The sequence below is a fragment of the Nicotiana sylvestris genome, chromosome 10, assembly GCF_000393655.2.
Source record: "Nicotiana sylvestris chromosome 10, ASM39365v2, whole genome shotgun sequence".
NCBI classification, from domain to species: domain Eukaryota; kingdom Viridiplantae; phylum Streptophyta; class Magnoliopsida; order Solanales; family Solanaceae; genus Nicotiana; species Nicotiana sylvestris.
In genome coordinates, this window is record NC_091066.1 from 165196307 (window position 1) to 165217971 (window position 21665).

At 36.8% G+C, this 21665-nt stretch overlaps 2 protein-coding genes across 2 annotated transcripts; both read left to right on the forward strand.

The window, feature by feature from the left end:
- Nucleotides 1-11545: 11545 nt before the first annotated feature.
- On the forward strand, nucleotides 11546-13288 carry LOC138880221 (secreted RxLR effector protein 161-like). Its single transcript, XM_070159897.1, has 3 exons — nucleotides 11546-11756; nucleotides 11810-11964; nucleotides 13166-13288. The coding sequence occupies exons 1-3, from the start codon at nucleotides 11546-11548 to the stop codon at nucleotides 13286-13288; spliced, it is 489 nt and encodes a 162-aa protein (XP_070015998.1).
- A 3263-nt stretch (nucleotides 13289-16551) lies between these two features.
- Nucleotides 16552-19679, forward strand: LOC104236596 (transcription factor HHO3). Its single transcript, XM_009790551.2, has 5 exons — nucleotides 16552-16803; nucleotides 16931-17253; nucleotides 17352-17625; nucleotides 17718-17794; nucleotides 19030-19679. The coding sequence occupies exons 1-5, from the start codon at nucleotides 16662-16664 to the stop codon at nucleotides 19408-19410; spliced, it is 1197 nt and encodes a 398-aa protein (XP_009788853.1). The 5' UTR covers nucleotides 16552-16661; the 3' UTR covers nucleotides 19411-19679.
- The last annotated feature ends 1986 nt before the right edge of the window (nucleotides 19680-21665 follow it).

Here is a 21665-nt window from a genome sequence, read left to right on the forward strand (position 1 = left end):
TACTAGAGGCTGAGATTTTAAAGTTTATGATTTTGTACCACGATTTCAAGTTAATTTACTATAATAATTTTATTCACGGTCAAATATTAATAAATACTTACTGAACTTTTAAATACATATACAGTGTTTTAGAAAAAGTTATTATATTTGTGAATTCATAGCTTGTTATGATGACCCGCCATGTCATCATATCATATAGGCGTCATTTGGCATATATTAATGTCATGTGGAAGCTTACATAAGAAGAAGGCTAGTATTTGTGAGAAGATTCTAGAGAGGTATGGACATTTCCTTACGAAGAACCTAGATCCTTATGGATTTGCTAGAAAAGTCCTTGGAATCTTCTAGGCTTGTAGAGAATTCTAGAAAAAGCCTTTATCTTGTAAATATCAAGGACTCGTGTAATAATTAATAGTTACACACTAGCTCCTAGGAGACTAGTATATAAAGGGGGTCATTCATTTGTAATTCATCATGCAAACAATTCAAGTTCTCTCTAATACAAAGCTTCCTTTAACAATTCTCTTGTGTTCTTTTTTCTATTCTCTTAGCGATCTTGAGTGCAGTAAGACTGACTTGACATAGCAAGAACGTGAGCAAGTTGTGCAAGATCGTGAGCGAGTTGTCAAGTGCCGCACGTGTACTTAGTTAACAACTAATGACGTGACAACGTGGTATCAGAGCGAAGGTTTCAACTAAGGGAATGACGAATGACAGAGAAATTAACGTTGCCAACACCCAAGCCAACGTCATCCAGGATGCTGTTGGCAAGAGCGACCATAGCAAAAAAAAGGAATGCCACCAACAAGAGCCAGGAGGTGCCACCTGAGGTTGTGTCAAACGAAGGGTTTACATCCTAAGAACCATCTGCCACTGAGGCGAGCGAGGATGAAGCGGAGGTCCTTCTAGAGGACGCCTCGCTCGGTAAAGAGTGGGTGATGAAGATGAACGCGGGGATGGACGTCGTGGAGATCTTTGGCCAACACTTGGGGAAGGTGAAAGGCACCCTTAACGTTCTTGAGGGGCACACTCTTGAAGAGATTGAGAGTATCCGAAATGACTTGGAGGGACGTACACAAACTGAGATGGAACTAAGGCAAACCATCACTACCTTAGAGTGCAGACTCATGGAGGCTTTGAGTACTATCGATGCTATGAAGGCAAAGATAGAGTCACTCGAGGAGCATGTCAATGCTGGCATGACCGAGGTAGCCAGTAATGTTGTGGTGACGAGGGAGGCCAAGATCGAGGCTCCCAAACCCCCGGTGTTCAAAGGTGTTCGTGATGCACAAGAAGTGGAAAACTTCCTTTGGCACTTGGAGAACTACTTTAGGCATGGAAAAGTGAGGGACGACGAGGCCAAGATCAACATTGCGATATTGTACCTCTCAGAGACTGCCATGCTATGGTGGAGAAGGAAGATGGCCGACGTGGATAAAGGTCTATGTACTATTAACACATGGGATTAGTTTAAAGCGGAGTTCAAGCGACAATTCTTTCCAAACAATGTCTTGTACGAGGCAAGGCGCAAGCTTAGGGAATTGAAGCAAACAAGGAGCATACGTAACTATGTCAAGGAGTTCACTACCCTTATGTTTCAAATCCCCAACCTAACCAATGATGACTTATTGTTCCACTTCATGGACGGGTTGCAAAATTGGGCTAAGCAGGAGTTGCAAACGCCGACAAGTCACTGATATAGACCAAGACATAGTGGAGGCCGAATCAGTGATGGATTTCAGGCATGACAAGCACGACAAAGGCAATGTCAAGGAGTCAAAGGTTAACAATGCCAAAGGTGGGGGAGACCATGGCAAAGTCAAGGAGATACAACAACAATACTCTAAGACTCAAGATTTCAAAAAGTCGAGTGGTCGTCAGGGCTACGCCGAGAAGAAGGCGCAGGTCAAGAAGAAGGGATGCTATATATGCGGAGGGTCACATGGCTTCAGGAATTATCCTGACCTCAAGAGCCTCAGTATCATGGTACGTGAGCGGAAGAAGTAGCCACAAGTAGAGAGTCCGGGAACCACACAATTGGGTATGATCGGATTATGTGGTGTTGTCACGAAGCAAGCAATCCAACCTACCGAGAATGGCAATCAGTACATGGATCTCACCATCAACAACAAGCCCGCTCGTGCAATGGTGGATACTGGAGCAACTCATAATTTCGTGACTGAGGCTGCCGCAAAAAGACTGAAATTGAAGCTTGCTCCAACCAACTCTCGTGTCAAGACCGTGAATGCCGAGATATAGAATTCTCGTGGGGTAGCTAATGGAGTTGGTGTCAAATTGGGAACTTGGAAAGGTATGACAAACTTTACCGTAACCGTTATGGATATCTTTGACATCATACTGGAAAGAGTTCTTTAGACATTGTCATACTTTAATCGACCCCTACCTCCAAGGTCTCTTGGTTATGGAGCGAGAAGGAGCTTGCATGGTACCTACAATGACTATGCCACATGGACAGAGCCAAGCACCACTCTCAGTTATGCAGGTTGTCAAGGGGATCAAGAAGGGGGAGCCGACGTTCGTGGCAACCATCACAAGTCTGGAGGAAAACAAGAGTTTTCAAGAGACACTGTCGCCTTGCATAGAGAAGTTGCTTGAGGAAAACAAAGATGTCATGCCCGAGGAGTTGCCTAAGCACCTGCCACCTAGGCAAGAGGTGGATCACAAGATTGAGTTGGAGCCAGGGGCTAATCCACCCGCATTTGCCCCATATCGGATGGCACCTCCCGAGCTAGAGGAGCTCAGGAAATAATTGAAGGAGCTGCTAGATGCTGGTCATATTTGCCCATCAGAGGCACCTTTTGGCGCACCAGTATTATTCCAGAAGAAGAAGGATGGATCGTTGCGTTTGTGCATAGACTACCGAGCACTTAATAAGGTCACCGTGAAGAATAAGTACCCGATCCTGCTCATTGCTAACTTGTTTGATAGACTTGGGCAAGCCAAGTACTTTACCAAGGTGGATCTTCGAAAGGGCTACTACCAGGTTCGCATTGCGGAAGGGTATGAGCCAAAGACAACATGTGTGACGAGATATGGAGCCTTTGAGTGCTTGGTGATGCCCTTCGGCTTAACCAATACACCGGCCACATTTTGCACCCTTATGAACAAGATTTTTCATCCTTACCTTGATCAGTTCGTGGTAGTCTACATAGATGACATAGTCATCTACAGCAACACCTTGGAGGAACACATGGAGCACTTAAGGAAGGTTTTCCAAAGTCTTGCGAGAGAACGAGCTATACATCAAGAGAGAGAGAGAGTTTGCACAATCAAAGGTGCGCTTCTTGGGCCATGTCATTAGCAATGGCGAGCTACGCATGGACGAGGCTAAGGTACATGCTATCCAGAAGTGGGAGGCACCCATAAAGGTAACTGAGCTGAGATCCTTCCTTGGCCTTGTTAGCAACTATCATCGATTCATCAGTGGATACTCAGAAAAGGCCGCACCATTGACTGAGTTGCTAAAGAAGAACAAGCCATGGGTTTGGACGCAGCATTGTCAAAAGGCATTTGTATGCCTTAAGGCAGTTGTAACAGAGGAACCAGTCTTGGCATTACCTGACTTTGCCAAAACATTTGAGGTGCATACACATGCCTCAGACTTTGCCATTGGGGGTGTCCTGATGCAGGATAAGCATCACATTGCATTTGAGAGTCGCAAGTTAAATGAGACGAAGCGGCGTTACACTGTGCAAGAGAAGGAAATGACTGCCATTGTGCATTGCCTTCGTACATGGAGACATTATCTGCTCGAGTCGAGGTTCGTGGTCAAGACTAATAATGTGGCTACTAGCTACTTTCAGACACAGAAGAAGCTCACACCAAAGCAGGCAAGGTGGCAGGATTTCTTAGCCGTGTTTGATTATGCGCTGGAGTATAAGCCGGGAAAAGGTAATGTTGTAGCCGATGCCTTGAGCCGGAAAGCCGAGCTTGCTGCAATCACTTCAGCGAGATGGGACATTCGGGAGGCGATAAAAGAAGGCATGCAGCATGATCCAACAGTCAGACAACTTATCGAGTTAGCTAACAAAGGCAAGACAAGACAGTTTTGGATAGAAGACGGCTTACTACTTACCATAAGTCGGTGGGTCTACATTCCTAAGTTTGGAGACATTAGACGATAGATCATAAGGGAGAGTCATGACACAATGTGGGCTGGTCATCCAGGTCAATGTCGCACTAGGGCCTTGGTTGAGTCAGTCTACTATTGGCCATGCATGCGAGATGACATAGAGTGCTATGTGCAGACTTGTCTTGTCTGTCAACAAGACAAGGTTGAACAACAACAACCCGGAGGACTTTTGGAGCCACTACTAGTTGCAGAGCGTCCATGGGAGAGCGTAACTATGGACTTTATTACTTGCCTATCGAATTCCAACGGTTATGGTACTATTATGGTGGTCGTGGATAGATTTTCCAAATATGCCACCTTCATGTCCGCCTCACCAGGTTGCACAGCCAAGGAAGCCGCCAAGCTGTTCTTTAAGAATGTGGTGAAGTATTGGGGCTTACCAAGACATATAATCAGTGATCGAGACCCCCGCTTTACTGGAAACGTTTGGAGAGAGTTGTTTGACATACTTGGTACGGAGCTGCACTTTTCTACTAGTTTCCACCCACAGATGGATGGACAAACGGAACGAGTCAATGACTTACTAGAATGCTACTTGAGGCATTATGTAAACGCGAATCAAAAAGATTGGGCAAGGCTCATAGACATCGCTCAATTCTCTTATAACTTACAGCGGAGTGAGTCCACGGGACGTACACCATTTGAGCTAGCCACAGGCCAACAACCACAAACTCCACATTCCTTACCAGCTGTGTTCGAGGGAAAGAGTTTGGGGGCTTATCATATGACCAAAGGATGGGAGGAGCAGCTCGACACTGCTAAGTCCTACTTGGATAAGGCAGCTAAGAAGATGAAAAAGTTTGCGGACCGTAAGCGGCGTCCCACATACTATAGAGTTGGGGACGTGGTCATGGTGAAGTTTAACCCAAGACAGTTCAAGGCACTACGGGGCATGCATCAGAATTTGATTCGCAAGTATGAGGGGCCATTTAAGATCGTCGGCAAGGTAGGCAAAATCTCATACAAGCTTGACATGCCATCGTATCTTAAGATCTACTCTGTCTTCCATGCCAACATGCTTAAGCCATATCATGAAGATAAGGATAATCCGAGTAGGGGCCAATCAAGTCGGGCGCCAATGACTATCACCGTCTCGCATGATCGGGAGATTGAGGCTATCAAAGATTACCAGGCCAGGCAAAAACAAGGGCAAAAAGTCACCGCTATGTTCCTCGTCCATTTGAAAGGGCAATCACCGGAGAAGGCCACGTGGGAACGATATGAAGACTTGTGGCAATTCAAAGATAAAATCCGAGAGTTTATGCAGCAGCATTGCGCCGCGGTCGTCGCAATATTAGGTGGGGGAGAGTGTGATGACCCGCCATGTGGCGCCATTGGCATATATTAATGTCATGTGAAAGCTTACATAAGAAAAAGGCTAGCATTTGTGAGAAGATTCTAGAGAGGTATGGACATTTCCTTAGGAAGAACCTAGATCCTTATGGATTTGCTAGAAAAGTCCTTGGAATCTTCTAGGTTTATAGAGAATTCTAGAAAAAACCCTTATCTTGTAAATATCAAGGACTTGTGTAATAATTAATATTTACACACTAGCTCCTAGGAGACTAGTATATAAAGGGGCCATTCATTTGTAATTCATCAAGCAAACAATTCAAGTTCTCTCTAATACAAAGCTTCCTTTAACAATTCTCTTGTGTTCTTTCTTCCATTCTCCTAGCGATCTTGAGTGTAGTAAGGCTGACTTGACATAGAAGAACGTGAGCAAGTTGTGCAAGATCGTGAGCGAGTTGTCAAGTGCCACACGTGTACTTAGTTAACAACTAAGGACGTGACATTGTGCTCTAAATACGCAATTGCTTCTAGGAGTAACTATTTATTATTAGAAAAAAATTACGTGATACAACAAACATCACACTGGTAGTTATACTTTCAGAAAATTACCATTCATAACTATATTTGAATTTTATAGCAAATTCACCAGTAGTATTGAAACAAGAGATCAGTTGTTTTGAATCGAAACAAGAGAGCAACAAATTCTTGTAGCTCAGTTTGTCAGACCACTCACGCGCTTAGTAAGTGCAGGTCATGAGTTCGACTCACAACAAAAGTATACTATTTTCTATATTTCTATATTTCGCGTTAGTTATTCGTCGTACGAACAAATACAAGCGACATATATTGCATTTGTTGCGCTGCTAATAACTAAATTACAGTGCTTTACGAAAATTTCTGATGTTATTATTGGTGAAGGATAGGAATGCTTCTATAAATTAATTAATCAATCAATGGAATAAACATAAGGGAATATGATTTTTTACCAGTTCGAGGGAAATCTGATTTTTGACCATTTTTTATTTTTATGGGTACGGTTGAATACTTTTTAATATATTGTAAGTGTAAAATCTAGCTATAATGATCTATTCTCATCGACTAAATATGCTAACACAAGGATACTTTGGTGAGAGGTAGTTGTCGAAATGTCATTCAATCGTACATTTATTTACTATTTTAAATTAAAATGCTAAATAATAGGAGAATATCTCAATCTTGTTGATCAATTTCTATTTGAACAATGTTATCTTTCAACCGTGTCAAGATATCTTAAAAAGGAATTTCTTAACTACTACTCCTTAGAAATATGTAGATATTAGACAAAGTCACAAAATAAAAAGTTAGCCCGAAATTTTAATCTTATTTGACTTTGATTAATTTCATAGAAAAAACAAGTATTCTCCTTTTTAATATATTTTTTAAGCTCATGAACTACATGTAGGGCTTGGTACCAAACTTATTAAGTGGGTCAATAAGTTCTTACCTAACATATATACATACTAATTACAGAGTGACAAACTTCTTGGCATGTTAATGCTTATTACGATTAAAAATAAAGCAATCTGATGCACTAAATTGTCGCTATAGGCGGAATCCAGAAAAAAGTCGGACCACAAGAATTTATTATACACAATTTTACCCTGCATTGTAGTAATTTGTTTCCACAACAAACAACTTTGATGTAGATTGGCTAGTCCCCGGTCTAAGTTGTTCTTAAACATAGTGAGCCAGCTTTGGGTTGGGGGAGGGGGGGCTTGACCGTGAAGTCACCGAATGAATTGCCGAGTAAATAGATTAGATCCGGACGTGGCTATTGCTTCGCGACGATACGAACTCGACCTGCTCCTACCCACTCCGGGGTACCATAGCATGTCGGAGGGTAGGGGGGGTTCGTCCGATATACAAAGTATTTCGTATTCACATAGGTTCGGTAAAAGATCATATCTTAAGAGTGATGTAGGCAATTTATCCTATTGTAATAACTATCAGTGGCTGATTTTATATCTCGTATCTGCAGGGCCGGCTTTAGCATAAGGCAGCTAAAGCAAAGGCCTAAGGCTCCAAAATTATGAAGGCCCCATTTTTTACTAGTAATGAATTAATTTTTTTCCTTAAGCATTGAGTACTTTTGACGAAAAAATTACAACATTTGTTAAAAAAAGAAAAGAAAATTTTGTTTTAATGACGATTCTGTCGGTTGGGTATTACTTTCGGGAATAAGAATAGTCTTTTGAGGACACAAGAACATTTTTTGCAGATATAATATGAAGGAAATATACCATGGGAAGTGCAAAAAAGATTACTCGTTATAAATTTCAAAGTATTTTATATATCATGTAATTTGTATAATTTAAATTTGGTACGTTATGACATGACTATCTTGTTCGCAATCGGAGTAGTGTACGCCTATGTTGAAATTGTCACAAGACCCACATCGGTGGGTGACAATTTTGGATGGGAATGTTTTCCTATAAAAGGAGATCTAATGTTTAGGATTAAAGCACACCTCTCATTTGTCTTCTTATCTTCTTAAGGCATTTGTATCTTCTCTTTAGTATTATTTCACTTGTATTTTTGGAGTGAAATAAAATATTGGTTGTGTCCGAGGAAGTAGGCAAAATTGGCTGAACCTCGTAAATTCTGGTGTTCCTTTTATTGTTACTTTATTGTCTTATTTATTATTTGGTGGCTGCCATAATTATTTTGGTATAGTAGTTGTGACTTATTCACACTATATACATTTGGCTTCCGCAACAATTGGTATCAGAGCCAAGGTGCTGTCTAAGTATGCTATGTGGTTGCAGCATAGTCTGATTTTTCATATCAGAAAAGATTTATCTTGGTAACTGAGTCAAAGTTCTGTCTGAGTATGCTTTGTGGTTACAACTTAGTCTGATCTTCCACACCAGAAAGGAAATAATCTTGATTTGTGTCGTCGACTATTAAATAATATTTGTGTCAAATATGAGAGACAATAAACAAGAAGAATCTATATCAAGTGTCAGCAATACGTCATTGCTAGAGAGAAGAAGATTGGAGAATTATCAATCGTGTTGCTTGCGGTACCATTCGATCCTACCTTGCTAGAGAGAAGAAATATCCATACACAAAGGAAACTTCTGCAAGTAAATTATGGAAAGCACTGAAGGATAAATTTTTGAAGAAAAATAGTCAAAATAAATTGTACATGAAGAAGAGACTGTTTCGCTTCACCTATGTTCCTGATACCACAATGAATGAACATATCACCAGTTTCAATAAGTTGGTCACAGATTAGCAAAATATGGATGCAACTTTTGATGATGGTGACTTGGCATTGATGTTGGGGTCACTTCCTGATGAGTACGAGCACCTTGAAACTACTCTACTCCATGGAAATGATGAAATTTCTCTTAGAGAAGTTTGTTCGGCTTTGTACAGCTATGAACAAAGAAAGGGAGAAAAACAGAAGGGCGGAAAAGGAGAAGCACTGGTTGTGAGGGGTCATCCTCAAAATTAAATGAGGACAAAGAAGGGAAGATCCAAGTCAAGATCTAGACCCAGCAAAGATGAATGTGCCTTTTGTCGGGAAAAGGACACTGGAAGAAAGACTGTCCGAAGTTGAAGAATAAGGCCAAACATAACAATGAAAAGGCCATTATGGATTCAAATGTAGCTGATTGTGATGATTCAAACTTCTCATTAGTTACAACAGAGTCATCAACATCATCATACATATAGTTGATGGACTCGGCTTGTAGTTATCATATGTGTCCTAACAGGGACTGGTTCGTAGATTTTCAAGAAGGAGAATACGGAGTCATCCACACAGTGGATAACATCCCTCTTACCTCATATGGCATTGGTTCAATACGATTAAGGAACCATGATGGTATGATCAGAACATTAACAGATGTTCGATATGTACCGAATTTGAAGAAAAATCTCATCTCTGTGGGATCCCTAGAATAAAAAAGGTTCAAAATCATTGTAGAAAATGGAGTGATGATAGTATGATCCGGTGCACTAGTGGTAATGAAGGCCATTCGGAAGAACAATAACATGTACCATTATCGCGGTAGTACAGTTATTGGGACAACGACAGTGACATCTAGTGGCGAAAAAGAGGCAGAAGCAACCAGGCTATGGCACATGCGCTTGGGACATGCTGGAGGAAAATCCTTGAAAACTCTATCAGATCAAGGATTGTTAAAAAGATTAAAAGCTTGCAACTTGGAGTTTTGCGAGCATTGTGTCAAAGGGAAACAGACAAGGGTTAAATTTGGTACAGTTATCCATAATACTAAAGGCATTTTGGATTATGTACACTCTGATGTTTGGGGTCCTTCCAAAACACCTTCATTGGGTGGGAAGCACTATTTTGTAACATTTGTTGATGATTTTTCCCGAAGAGTGTGGGTGTATACAATGAAGAGGAAAGATGAAGTGTTGGGAATTTTTCTCAAATGGAAGACGATGGTGGAGAATCAAACATGCAGGAGGATCAAGTGTATTCGCACAAATAATGAAGGTGAATACAAAAATGATCATTTCAATAAGGTATGTGAAAATGATGGCATCGTCCGACACTTCACTCTCAAGCATACACCACAACAGAATGGAGTGGCAGAACGTATGAACCAGACCTTGCTGGAGAAGGTACGGTGTATGTTGTCCAATGCTAGCTTAGGCAAAGAATTTTGGGCTGAGGCAATTACATATGCATGCCACCTCATTAATCGTCTATCATCTGCTGTTATTGATGGCAAGACACCATTTGAAAAATGGTATGGAAATCCTACTGTAGATTATGACTTTTTGCACGTGTTTGGCTCAACTGCATATTATCATGTGACAGAGTCAAAATTGGATCCAAGGGCAAAGAAGGATATTTTTATGGGAATTACTTCTGGAGTCAAAGGATACCGCTTATGGTGTCCTATGACAAAGAAAGTAATATTCAGCAGAGATGTTACCTTTGATAAATCTGCTATGGTAAATAAGGTAACAGAAGATACCAAACAAAATGAGGGTGTTTCTAAGCAGGTGGAGTTTGAGGGAAAATTTATTTTTCCTACACAAGAAGCAGAGGAGGAAACAAATGAAGATTATCCTCTGGAAGAAGAGCCAATAGAGAGGGAGATTCCAACTCAGGAACCTCAACAACAACTTGAATCAATAGCAACCAGCAAGCCAAAAAGGACAATAAACGTCTTATAGAGACAGTTGCTTGTGCCGGCCCAATTGTAGCTGATGATGTTCCTACCACTTATAAAGACGCAGTACAAAGTTCAGAAGAAGATAAGTGGTGGATTGCCATAAATGATGAAATACAGTCCCTTCATCAGAATCATACATGGAGATTGGCTAATCTCCCAAAGGGCAAGAAAGCAATTGGGTGCAAATGGGTTTATGCAAAGAAGGAAGGATTTCCTAACCAAGTAGATATTCGCTACAAAGCAAGATTGGTAGCCAAAGGATATGCTCAAAATGAGGGAATTGATTATAATGAAGTGTTTTCTCCAGTTGTAAAAACATTCTTCCATTAGAATTATGTTGGCTTTGGTAGCACAGTTGGATTTGGAACTAGTTCAGATGGATGTAAAAACTGCATTTTTACATGGAAACTTGGAGGAGGAAATCTGCATGACTCGGCCAGAATGATTCAAAGTTGTTGGAAAAGAAAATATATTGTGCAAACTTGAAAAATCGTTGTATGGATTGAAACAACCTTCTATTCAATGGTACAAGCGATTTGACAAGTTTATGTTGTGGTAAGGGTAAAAGAGAAGCAAATACGATCATTATGTGTATTTGCACAAGCTTAAAGATGGTTTCTTTGTATATCTTCTCCTATATGTTGATGATATGTTGATAGTTTCCAAGAATTCAGAAGAAATTGATAAGTTGAAGATTCAACTGAAAAAGGAGTTTCAGATGAAGGATCTGGGTGAGGCAAAGAAAATTCTTGGCATGGAGATAATAAGAGATAGACGTTCAAAGAAACTTTGTTTATCTCAGAAAGAATATTTGAAGAGAGTACTACAACGTTTTGGCATAAAAGACAAGACTAAGCCAGTTAGTACTCCACTTGCTCCCCATTTTAAGCTAAGTACTATTATGTCGCCAAAGGATGAAGCTGAACGAGAGTATATGTCAAGGGTATCATACGCAAATGTTATTGGTAACTTGATGTATGCAATGGTCTGTACGAGACCTGACATTTCACAAGTTGTTGGAGTTATTAGCAGATATATGCATAATCCAGGAAATGAGCATTGGCAAGTTGTGAAGTGGATTCTACGGTATTTTCATAATACTGTAGATGTTGGTTAGTTTTTGAACATGAAGACAATCAGTCTGTAGTTGGATATTGTGACTCAGATTTTGCGGGAGATCAGAACAAACAAAGATCAACTACTAGTTATGTGTTTACTTTTGCAAAGACACCAGTTAGTTGGAAGTCTTCTTTGCAGTCAACAATTGCTTTGTCTACAATAGAGGCAGAGTACATGGCTATTACAGAGGCTGTGAATGAGGCAATTTGGCTTCAAAGATTGCTAAAAAAGTTTGGTATTAGACAAAAAAGTATCACAATTTTTTGTGATAGTCAAAGTGTTATTCAATTAGCGAAGAACCAAGTTTATCATGCAAGGACGAAGCACATTAATGTTCGGTATCATTTCGTACGAGAAATCATATAAGAAGGTGGAGTCACGGTGAAGAAAATTCATACTACGGAGAATTCTGCTGATATGCTGACAAAAGTGGTGACTGCGGTCAAGTTTCAACATTGTTTGGATTTGATCAATATTGTTGAACACTAAAGATTGAAGATGAAGACACAATCAAAATTTGTTATTAATAGAAAATTGAAGATGTGAAATTTTACCAAGGTGGAGATTTGTTGAAATTGTCAAAAGTCCCACATCGGTGGGTGACAATTTTGGATGAGATTTTTTCCCTATAAAAGGATGCCTAATGTTTAGGATTGAAACACACCTCTCATTTGCTTTCTTATCTTCTTAAGACATTTGTATCTTCTCTCTTTAGTATTATTTCACTTGTATTTTTGGAGTGGAATAAAATATTGATTGTGTCCGAGGAAGTAGGCAAAATTGGCCGAACCTCATAAATTCTGGTGTTCCTTTTATTATCACTTTATTGTCTTATTTATTATTTGATGGTTGCCATAATTTGCTTGGTATAGTAATTGTGACTCATTCACACTATATACATTTGGCTTTCGCAACAGCCTACACAGTATGTATTCACAGTTTTCTCCTTGTATACTAAGGGATGAAACATTTGAAAACATAGTGTACCTACTCTTAACACTTAAATCGTCATCACAAGTACGTTGGGAAAATCATATTAAAAGTATAAAGCAACAAAATTTCAAACTCCACAAATAAGTCTTTAATAATATTAGTAGAAGTTAGTGTGGATCAAACACAAAAAGTGAAGCTTAATGTTTTACAATATATGAGCTTGAAATTCTTGAATAAATTTTTTAAATCATTTATTAAAATTTAGCTTTAGGTACCAAATATGGAAGACAATTTTATCGTTGCTTCAATATTTGCTTCTCAGTGAGCCAGCTTTGGGAACACATTAGAAAATATTACTTTCTGTATTGCAGAATTAAAATCTAAATTATAAATGCTAACTTTCCATTGGATACCAAAAAGGAGCACAGACTTATCTTCTATACTTATTATTCTTTTTCTTTTTTCAAAGGAGCAGAGACTTATCAAGTACTCTAAATTTGGTAAAAAGAATATTCGGATACAACTACCGTGTGAATGCGGTCCCCAAAGAGATGGGACCCAATCAGCGACAACTGTGCCAGATCACCATTAGTGCGTTATCGTCACGCATTATGCATGCGTTTGGGACACACAAGAAACGATTCTGTTGGCCCTTTGAGAGAGTGAAAAGCCAAGTTCATTTGTGAGCATTGAATGGCAGAATCAACCATACGCGGCGGTAGATATAGCGTGGTTGCACGCGCGGTTGCACGCGCTATGAGAAGATTCGTTAAAGTTTTTTTTATGTTGTCGTGATTCTTCTACGCCCAAAAAGGGAGTATATTCCAAGCAAAAGAAAGTTCTAGTTTAGATAGAGAAAATATCTTAAAGCCAAAAGGTAAATTACATTTGCACCCTTCATGTTCCACATATGTGCACATTTTGACCTCATAATTTTTCCATGCTTTCTTGTTGAAGCCCCTCTATCTTGGCTCATCTCTACTTTTACACATTTTGTATTTTGTTAGTGAATCAAGCTTGTGGAATGAATTAATAAGGTGGGTGTCGACATGATTAAGCAGAAGTGTGACTTCAATGCTTGTTTCATGACAAGTAAGCCTTGCTCAGTTGGTAAAAGCACCTCCACCCATGACCGTCAGGTCTTGGGTTCGAGTCACGCTAGAGTGGAAGTGTGAAAACACTATAGATCATCCTAATTTAGTAGGGATTAAAAAACAAAAAATACTTGTTTCATCTTATTATTGTTCAAACGATGAGTTTGTTTGATCAAACTTTGCTCTCTTATGTTCATTGGAAAGATAATTTCTCAGCAAATTCCTAGTTGCTTCATGATTCCATAAGAGTCAGTTATATGTGTTAATCTATTTGTTTATGTGAGTTCATGATTAACCATGCACCTTTTCTTACCAAAAATATATACAGATATAGTGCCCGTTTGGATTGGCTTTTAAGTGCTTTTAAGCCAAAATAATTTTTAAGTCATTTTGTAGTGTTTGAATAGAGTAAAAAAACACTTTTAAGCATTTATTTTTAAGCTAAAATGACAAAAACAAGTCAAAAGCCAAAAACTAAAATTCCTAACTTATGGCTTAAGCGCTATTTTGGCTTAAAAATCACTTAAAATAAACTCATCCAAACGGGCTCATAGTTTCTTCATCGGTTTATAAAAAAATGCAAAATAAAATAAACCAAAGTTTAAGAATGTAAAAAAATGTGATAGGTTATATACGAATAAACAAACATTTTGAAAGAATTATATTATGAGATTCAATAAATTGTACTTATAATCTTATAGTATAATATTGATATTAACTAATACAAAATACTATTGCACTCACTAATACATTATTATAGTGAGTATGAAAACCTAACACCGGCGGCTTGCTGCAGCAGAGTGCTTTGTCCATGCTGCTATCCGCCAAAGCGCTCAAGGGTAAATATGCATATATGTGTATTTATATGATTATTAAAGTTGGTATATAATTCAAGCAGAAAAAAGTGGATGCATCATTCATATTCATTGATGCACAAAGTGAGAAAAGAGGTATCATAAATGAATGCCTTTAAACTAGGAGGACAAAAGAGCAAAATAATAAAAGAAAGGATAGTGAAGTCTTTGATCTTATCTGATAGTAATGTGTTACGTCAATGCCAGCCCACACAATAATAAGAATCACTCTTTCGAATATTCACAGAATACTTACCTCTCTTTTTCTCTCTGCCTAAAAACAAACCCAACTCATCAAAGATTCGTTTAATACGCGACGCCCCGACCTCGACCCCTCACGCACCCCCACCCCACCACCTTTCTAAAAACAATTAATCATTTTGTTTTCTTCTTTTTTTTTTTGGAAAAGATATCATATATTGAGGCCAAATTAAGATTTAAAGCTTATAAATTTGAAATTTTAATCCTTTTAAATTATTGAGTTTAAATTAATAATTTATGTATAAATGAATACATGATTCGAACCAAAATAACTTAATTTTTTATCGTGTCTCGCAATAATATTAACCAATATATTAATTAACTAATCAATTACGATAATAAGATCGAAGTTTGCTTTTTTTTTTTAGGAGTAAGGAGATTAAACTCTCGGATAAAACTTGTTTGACTCAAAAGATATCGGAACCTTTTTTAATAAATCAATCAAAGAAAATGAAAGGGTATCTTAGTCAGACATAATAAATTTCAGATCAAAGAGCTAACAGAATAGATAGTAGTATATAAGATGAAATAGATATAATCGATCTTATTGAAATTCTTCATTGTGGCTCCCATCAATTGATGGGAGAGGTAGCTTTACATGTTTTTCTGCAGATTACTTCTTTCCTATGAAGATTACAAGAAGAGAGCTTGGGGGAGAGAAAGAGAAGGAGAGAGCCCCCTATCGAGGGTTTTTCCCTACTATATATATAGTCAAGACACCCTTGCCATTTACTTGGTCCGACGCTCTCTCGCACCAGGTGTGCCTTGGTCATTCTTTAGGCATTGCTCATTCTGACTCGACGGGTGTCGAGAATGGGATGTAGATCTAGTGGGCCATGTTATCTTTTACTACCTCTGTCACTTGGGCGGGACGTTGGTCAGCTCGGCCATGACGGTCAGATTTTAACCAATACAAGACTAAGCAGCTACCGACCGTTTCGACATGCCCTTAACCTATTTTTGATTAAGACCGTGTATATGTTATATATTCAATAATTTTTTATATTCGAGAAATGTTCAAGAGATCATGTAACATGGTTCAAACTTGGGTGGTAATTGATCCTCTAATTTTCAGCACTAAACTATCAAATTTTTGTAGTTCGAATTTATAATATGTGTCTAGCCCGCATATCACGCGTTGTGTTTTTATGTTAGACTAAGTTAGCATTTGGACATAGCTTGAAAAATAAGTTTTTGAAGATGAAATGAAAAATAATTTTGAAAGTTGAAATTGCGTTTGAACATACAATTTACTTGTAAAGAATTTGAAATTTTATGAGAAAAAACTTCAAAAACTACTCTAGAGCTATTTTTGGGATTTAAAAATTTTATTTCCAAAATCTGCCACAAAAAAATCAAAATCTATAAACAAATATATATTTAAAATAATTTTTGTTAAAAAAACTCCTAAATTTTATGGCCAAATGGGAGCTAAATTCTTAGGGTATGTGTATGTATATATACCTCAAACCATTATAAGAATTTTAATATTTATTTTTCTAGTGTAGGAAGTTTATTCCCTTTTATGATTCTACTTAGATACCTTTATTCTAAATTTTCATTCCGGATCTCTCTATGCTTATTATACAAAAAAAAAAAAAAAATCTTCCTCATTTAAATGCCTCTTGGTCCCCTCATTTCTCTTCCCACATTAAGCTTAGCCTAAAAAAAAATTTCATACTTTCTCCCTTAGGTCAATCATATCACAAAAGCTGGAAAATTCAAAGAAAATTTTCTTTTCTTTTCCTTCCCAAATATGATGATCAATAACCATGAAAATAATTACACAGAGAAAATGCAAAGATGTCAACAATATATTGATGCTTTAGAACAAGAACGTAACAAGATTCAAGTTTTTTCAAGAGAACTTCCTCTTTGTCTTGAACTTGTTACTCAAGGTACGTAACTAACACTATTTATTTAATTTCAAGCAAAATAAACAAAAGCCCATTTCTTAATTTGTCCATTTTATTCATTGTTTGTGAATTTTTAATTTTAATTAATTTTTTTGTTTTGTTTGAGCAGCTATTGAAACATACAAACAACAATTATCTGGTACGACAACTGAGTACAACGTTCATACACAATCTGATGTTGAATGTTCTGAGGAACATACATCTAGTGATGTTCCTATTTTAGAAGAATTTATTCCATTAAAAGGAACATTTTCTCATGAAGATGAAGATGAAGATGAACGTGATTCTCATAAATCAAAGACTTATAATATTAGTGATACAAGTTGTTCTAAGGATAACAAGAACAGTGACAAAAGTTGTAAAAAATCTGATTGGCTTAGATCTGTTCAACTCTGGAATAATAATCAAACCCCAGATCCTACCCCAAAAGAGGTAAATTAATTTTTTCTTTTTTAATTTTTGTACTTTCTATTTTTACTATTTAATTTTTGTTATCTAATTTTTATTTTTTGTGGGGTTAATTATTATAGGAAGTAACACCTAAAAAGGGGGCAGTGGTGGAGGTGAAGAAAAATGGGAGTGGTGGAGCTTTTCATCCGTTTAAGAAAGAGAAAAGTGCTGCCGCCACCACGGAACCGCCGACCTCAGCCGCTGTTGCGGCGGCGGCAGCTAGTTCCACGGCGGAGACCGGCAGTGGAAGTAAAAAAGAAGAGAAAGATGAAAAAAGAAAACAAAGAAGGTGTTGGTCTCCTGAATTACATAGAAGGTTTTTACAAGCCTTACAACAACTTGGTGGTTCTCATGGTAATAATTAAAAAAAAATAATTAGTTTTTAATTTTATTTAATTATTTGTTTGTACTAATGATGGTGATTTTTTCTTGAAAATTATTTGCAGTTGCTACGCCAAAACAAATTAGGGAATTAATGAAGGTGGATGGACTTACTAATGATGAAGTTAAAAGTCATTTACAGGTTTGTTTTATAATTTTTTGGCTCCTTTCTTTTTTCAAAAAGTATTAATTCCTTTTGCTTTGGCAAACGTGAAACATGATAAACTTTGATATAGCAAAAATTGGGAAAGTGCCATATTATTTTTTTTGTTTTGTAGTGCAAATTTGAATTAGGGTCCTTTTTAATAAATTCTAGTAATGGCTGCTGTGGATTATTTGGATAGACTAGATTTTTGGATAACTACACCTTTATTTCCAATAAATTCTTTTTTCATTTCAAAACTAATTTATAATTTCTTTTTTTTTGTTATAAAATCTATGACTTTTGCTTTTAGTTAAATTTGGTAACTGTAGCTGTATATCATTAGCTGAGCTTAAAAACAAAAAGCTACTTGAATTTAGTAAAATATAGCAAGCTTTCTATAATTGTTTGTCTATTTAATATTATGTGGATATCACATCAAGCAATATATATGATGTAGCAGAGTTCCAATATATAGAGTAAGGCGAATCCCTGGTCCTCTCGGTAAATAACTTAATTTTTAACTAATTGTACCATTCCACCTTCTTGCAGTATGGCCGTATGGGTGATAATCGTTAATATTGTGCTAATTTTAAAAAATATATACATGATATATCTAATTTTGTGGAGAGATCATAAGTTTACGTATCCGATAATCTTGCCTATGAATCTGTCCCTGTATAGAGTAATTGGTTTTAGTATGCTTTGTTCTAATGATGCATTTTTCCAAGTTATGTAGTATTAAGTCGAAGTTGATGTTTGGACATAGATTTGATTGAAATTTGAAAAAAAAATTCTTGAAGTTGTTTGGAAGTTGAAATTGTGTTGTGATATGCATTTTATTTGAGAAAAAAATTGAATTTTTATGAGTGAAAGAAAAAATTTCACCTTGAATTTTTTTTTCAAATTTTTTTCAAATTGATTATTATCCATGAACAAGCACTATTTTAAACTAAAATTGGAAAAAGTAACCAAATTTTATGGCCAAAAGGAGCGAAATTTAAACTGATTAAATTGAAACATATTTTTATGCATATCAAACAATATTGAATACAATCAGTAGGACTCAAAATATTTGCACAGTCAAATAAGTTAATTATAAATAAATTGTTATAATAAATACTAGAATAATAATAGTAACTAATTTATCATTACAATTACATCATTTTATCTTTTATATAATTGTTCCAAGATGTCAAACCTGACCTAAGTACCATCTTTTGCGTATGTTACAGAAATATCGACTGCACACAAGAAGACCTAGCCCTTCATCAATTCACAACAACCACCAACAACCACCGCAGTTCGTGGTAGTCGGAGGAATATGGGTTCCTCCACCGGAATACTCCGCCATGGCCGCCGCAGCACCATCGGCCTCCGGCGAAGCATCGGGAGTTGCCAATTCTAATGGAATATATGCACCTATAGCCACCTTACCAAAGGGTCCCCTCCATGATGTATCAGGCGGAACCCTAAAACAAAGGCAACACAATAACAAGCCGTCGCGCTCCTCCGAGCGCGGCAGCGGCAGCCATAGTGACGGCGGCGGCGTACATTCTAATTCTCCGGCGACTTCTTCTTCTACACATACTACCACTGCTTCACCACCTTACTGAAAAGTGTAGAAAATTTTGTAAACTTCAGTTCTTGTAATATATTTTTGTTTCTTTCTACTATTATAAAATAGAATCATATAGAGTTATTTTTCGGTCTAAAGAAAACTTGTCGTATTTATTCTTTTATATTTTCTGTGATATCTTTTGAGGATCTTAGACGCAATTTGACAGTGACAGATTTTGAATAATATGGTGGGTTCCCATTGTTTTGGATTATTGAAATCTGGAATATTAGGTCAATAATAAAGCGTTTAACTTAAGCTGAGTTATTCTTTTCTTCATAGCAATATCATTTTCATTCGTATTTAGCTTGATTTCGTAAAACCTAATTCTTCTTTAGCCATTTTATTGAAGCACGTGAGAATTTTCATGTACTACACAATTTCTCCGGGCATTTGCATCTATATTCGCTTTTTGGGTCACGTTTTAACTTATGTTCGCTTTGCGAAAAATTGCAAGCGTACCTACTTTTTCGCGTAACTTTAGCATACGGGGCTGAAGTAGCAAAGACAATCACGCAAAACTTCAGCATTCTAGTAGACAGACCTGAAGTAGCAAAGGCAATATGCTAAGTTCTTTTGTCCGAGATAAGCTTTTTCAAAAATTTCAGCAGAAGATATTGAAGTTATTTAGTTCATTTGTAAAAACTTCAGCAACTCGATTCATTAGTTTTGTCATAAAGCCTTTTCAAAAACTTCAGCAGAAGACGCTGAAGTTATTTAGTTCATTTGTAAAAATTTTAGCACTAAATAAGCTGAAGTTTTTTTGTCCTGGATAAGCTTTTTCAAAAACTTCAGCAGAAGATACTGAAGTTATTTAGTTCATTTGTAAAAACTTCAGCACTAAATAAACTGAAGTTTTTTTGTCCTGGATAAGCTTTTTCAAAAATTTCAGCAGAAGATGTTGATGTTATTTAGTTCATTTGTAAAAATTTCAGCACTATATAAGCTGAAGTTTTTGAAAAAGATTATATAGTTTTTGCCCATACAATCACTATATTGGATCTTCATTTTTTCTTCTTTTTGAAGTTTTTATGGAGCAGATCAGTAATTACATTAGAAAAAGGTGCCTTCAGTGAAAATAAATCAAATAATCATAAAGTTTAAGTGATATAAAGTGAAACTATTACTTTAACCCCACAGATCAATTCATTTGATTCAAAGAAAAAAAGATTACATCAAAAATGCAAAAAAAATAAAATGAAATCGTGCAGCTTATGTTAGTTGATTCATTGTTATTGATAAGTCGTAACAATGAAGACCAGATGCTAACCTGTGTTATCGTACTGAAAATATCTTAAGAAGATGAAGGAGGAGAAGGAGGAGGAGAAATGAGGCTGAAGTTGTTTAAAAAATGAGTACAAATTAAAACTTTTTTAAAAAAATGGGTATAGGTTAAATGGATCGACCAAATAGGGCGCCCGATGCGATTTTTACCAATTTCTCATAGGGAAAGGTTAAAGAGTTTAGCTTTTATATACTGATAATGTGTAAATATATATATGTTGGAAACAACATCTCTATCCCGAGGTAGGGGTAAGGTCTGCGTACACACTACCCTCTCTAGACCCCACTAGTGAAATTATACTGGGTTGTTGTTGTTGTGTGTGTATATATATATATATATATATATATATATATATATATAGTATCATGTGACATTTATCTGTTGGTTTACGTAGGTAATCTATTTTATTTTAGTATTATAAGTGTTACTTTATATGTAGGGTCATTTGGTTGGAATAAGTTATGTGAGGATTAATGATCATGAGATCAGTTATTACGGGATTGTTATCTTATTTTTCCATTTAAAAAAAAGGTTTTTTTTTACTTTTAACCCGCGTCAGAAATCATCTATATTTGGTAGCTGAAAAAGTGTATAAAATTTATATAATTTTTGTATATAACATGCGGAATGTATATATATTCAAAAAAATATATATAAAAATATATATATATTCGGCTATTCTATTTAGAGCAACTATATACAGTGTCACTTTCCCAAAAAATAACACTACAATTCCGGGATAACTAATCCTGGGATAAGTCGGGATTAGTTATACCGCGATTTTATCCCAACCAAACATAAATAAACTCATTTCAAATTTAATCTCAAAATTAATTATTCCTTATCGCTCGTGCCAAACGAGCCCAAAGAGTTACGTTGTAGATATCTTCTCATGACAAGATATTAGTGCAAAAAGTTATATTTCTTGCAAATAATGACTGTTGAAAAGAAAGTTTAGATTCATGTAG